Consider the following 1,842-nt stretch of genomic DNA (forward strand, 5'->3'; position numbering starts at 1 on the left):
AACAGAACAATGTCACAGAGCGAACTGCTAACAGAGTTGGCTAAAGTGCAGTGGAATGGTAACCTGAAGGAATACACGGATCGGTTTGCGACTGTAGCGGAGCGGGGCATGAGTCTTACCCCTGCCGAACTCGCGGAATACTACTGCACAGGGCTACCGACTGACCTCCATCTCTCAATAACTAATGACAGACAAGTGAAATACCTGACGTGGGAACAAGCGGCGACAGCCGCAACACGGCTCTACGAGCCCAAGCAGAGCGTGCTGGAACTCCGCGAAAGAAACAGTCGAGCCATTAGGGCTATCATGCAAGCTAATGGACCCGTGGGCGCCAGGAAATAGAAAATCGCTCTGGGGGAACCCGAGGAAACTGTTTTGAGTGTCAGGGTCGCGGACACCCGGCACGCGTCTGCCCCAGCAAAGGGGAACGTACCAAGCGTCCGGGGGAAACCTGCAAGAGATGTGGAGGTGTGGGACACTACGCTCGGGACTGTCCCTCGTATGAACGCGGCCGGCCTGAGCCGGTGGACAAGCGCGGTAGAGCGCCCGCCCGTCCTAACACTGAAACGACGGAGCGATTAAACTTGCGGGCCTACGCGTAGTTGGAGACGAGCGTTCTAGGCCGCGTAGCCATGGCAAGGGGATGATGTGCGCGGTGGCGACAGGCCCCAATGCCATCCCAGTCTCCCTTGAGAGGAGAAACCAACTCCTCAGCACTGCGGAAGGAACTAACACGAGCGAGGAGCACGAGGAAGAGACTCGGCCGCTCTCGGAAATGCGGTGGAAGTCTGGGCCAACGTCGATCCTGAGTGCGGAGACTCCGGACGCGACGACGGATAGCCGCAGGAAGTCTGCGGAGGCAACAAAGGAAGGCCATCCGTCCGACGTGACAGAGATTCTGCCACACTGGTGGAGGGAGACTTACATGAAAGAGTCTTACGAACAAGGGGGAGCGTTGTGTTGTGTGGGTGCGACGGCGGTACTTCGCGTTGAGCTCGCAGGGAGTCCATGTGAGGCCCTCTTGGACACTGGAGCTTCACGAAGTTTCATTAGTCCCAAAACAGTCGAACCAGCTGAAAGTGCGGATGCTTCCAAGGGGACATAGGTTCAGCGTGGCCACAGGTGCACAACTACGCATTGACCGGGTTGTAACGGGACTGACGTTGTGGTGCGGACATGCACGTATTCCCGGGGACTTCCTAGTGGGACCCGTTCCCTATGGCTTAGTCTTGGGCTTGGATTGGCTGACGGAACACAAGGTGGCCTGGTATTTTCAGTCGGACAAGCTCCGAACCTATGTGAATGGCCAGTGGTGCGAGTTACCGGTCGTTCGAACTGGCGAAGCAACGCTGCGAGGTGACAGTTCCGTCGCAGCCCAGCCAAGGACCCCTGCAGAACAAGCGTACGAGATACTGGCAAAGCAAGTGGCGGGTATGTCTGCCGAGGAGGCAGCCATATTCCTACGCCCACCTCCAAGGAGGTATAGACCCCACGCGAAGAAGAAGGCGAAGGCGCGGATAACGTCGCTCGTTCGTCAAGCGGCTGCGGACACAAAGGATCTCAAGGCTCCTATGCACGGTTTGCACCTCATACTGGCTTTACCCGAAGCCGGTCCGGCAATGCCCCTAAGGCTCTCAGATGAGTGGCAAGGCGCGCTTTGCTGCGCGCTAATCGGGACTCACCCCGCGTCCTCCAGTTGGCATACTCCTTCGGCCATAACCGTTTCGGGGGAAACGGAGAGTGACGAGGAGTCCCCCTGGCCTCAGGCACAACTCGAGCACACTCTGTTCGACGCATGGATACATTCGACAGAGGCGCAAGATATTCCACGGGAGATAGCAC

At 57.9% G+C, this 1,842-nt stretch overlaps 2 protein-coding genes across 2 annotated transcripts; both read left to right on the forward strand.

Moving 5' to 3' along the window:
- Position 1: 1 nt before the first annotated feature.
- ENH_00039110 (hypothetical protein) lies at positions 2–342 on the forward strand (the record flags this gene model as incomplete). Its single annotated transcript, XM_013580647.1, has 1 exon — positions 2–342. A coding segment is annotated over one exon (341 nt), but the record flags the coding sequence as incomplete, so codon positions are not given.
- Positions 343–643: 301 nt separating this feature from the next.
- Positions 644–1,842, forward strand: ENH_00039120 (hypothetical protein; the record flags this gene model as incomplete). The annotated part of the gene is made up of 2 exons (XM_013580648.1): positions 644–1,010; positions 1,123–1,842. Coding segments are annotated over 2 exons (1,087 nt in total), but the record flags the coding sequence as incomplete, so codon positions are not given.

This window comes from Eimeria necatrix, genomic scaffold (assembly GCF_000499385.1).
Source record: "Eimeria necatrix Houghton genomic scaffold, Enh_scaff2881, whole genome shotgun sequence".
In the NCBI taxonomy this organism is placed as follows: Eukaryota; Apicomplexa; class Conoidasida; order Eucoccidiorida; family Eimeriidae; genus Eimeria; species Eimeria necatrix.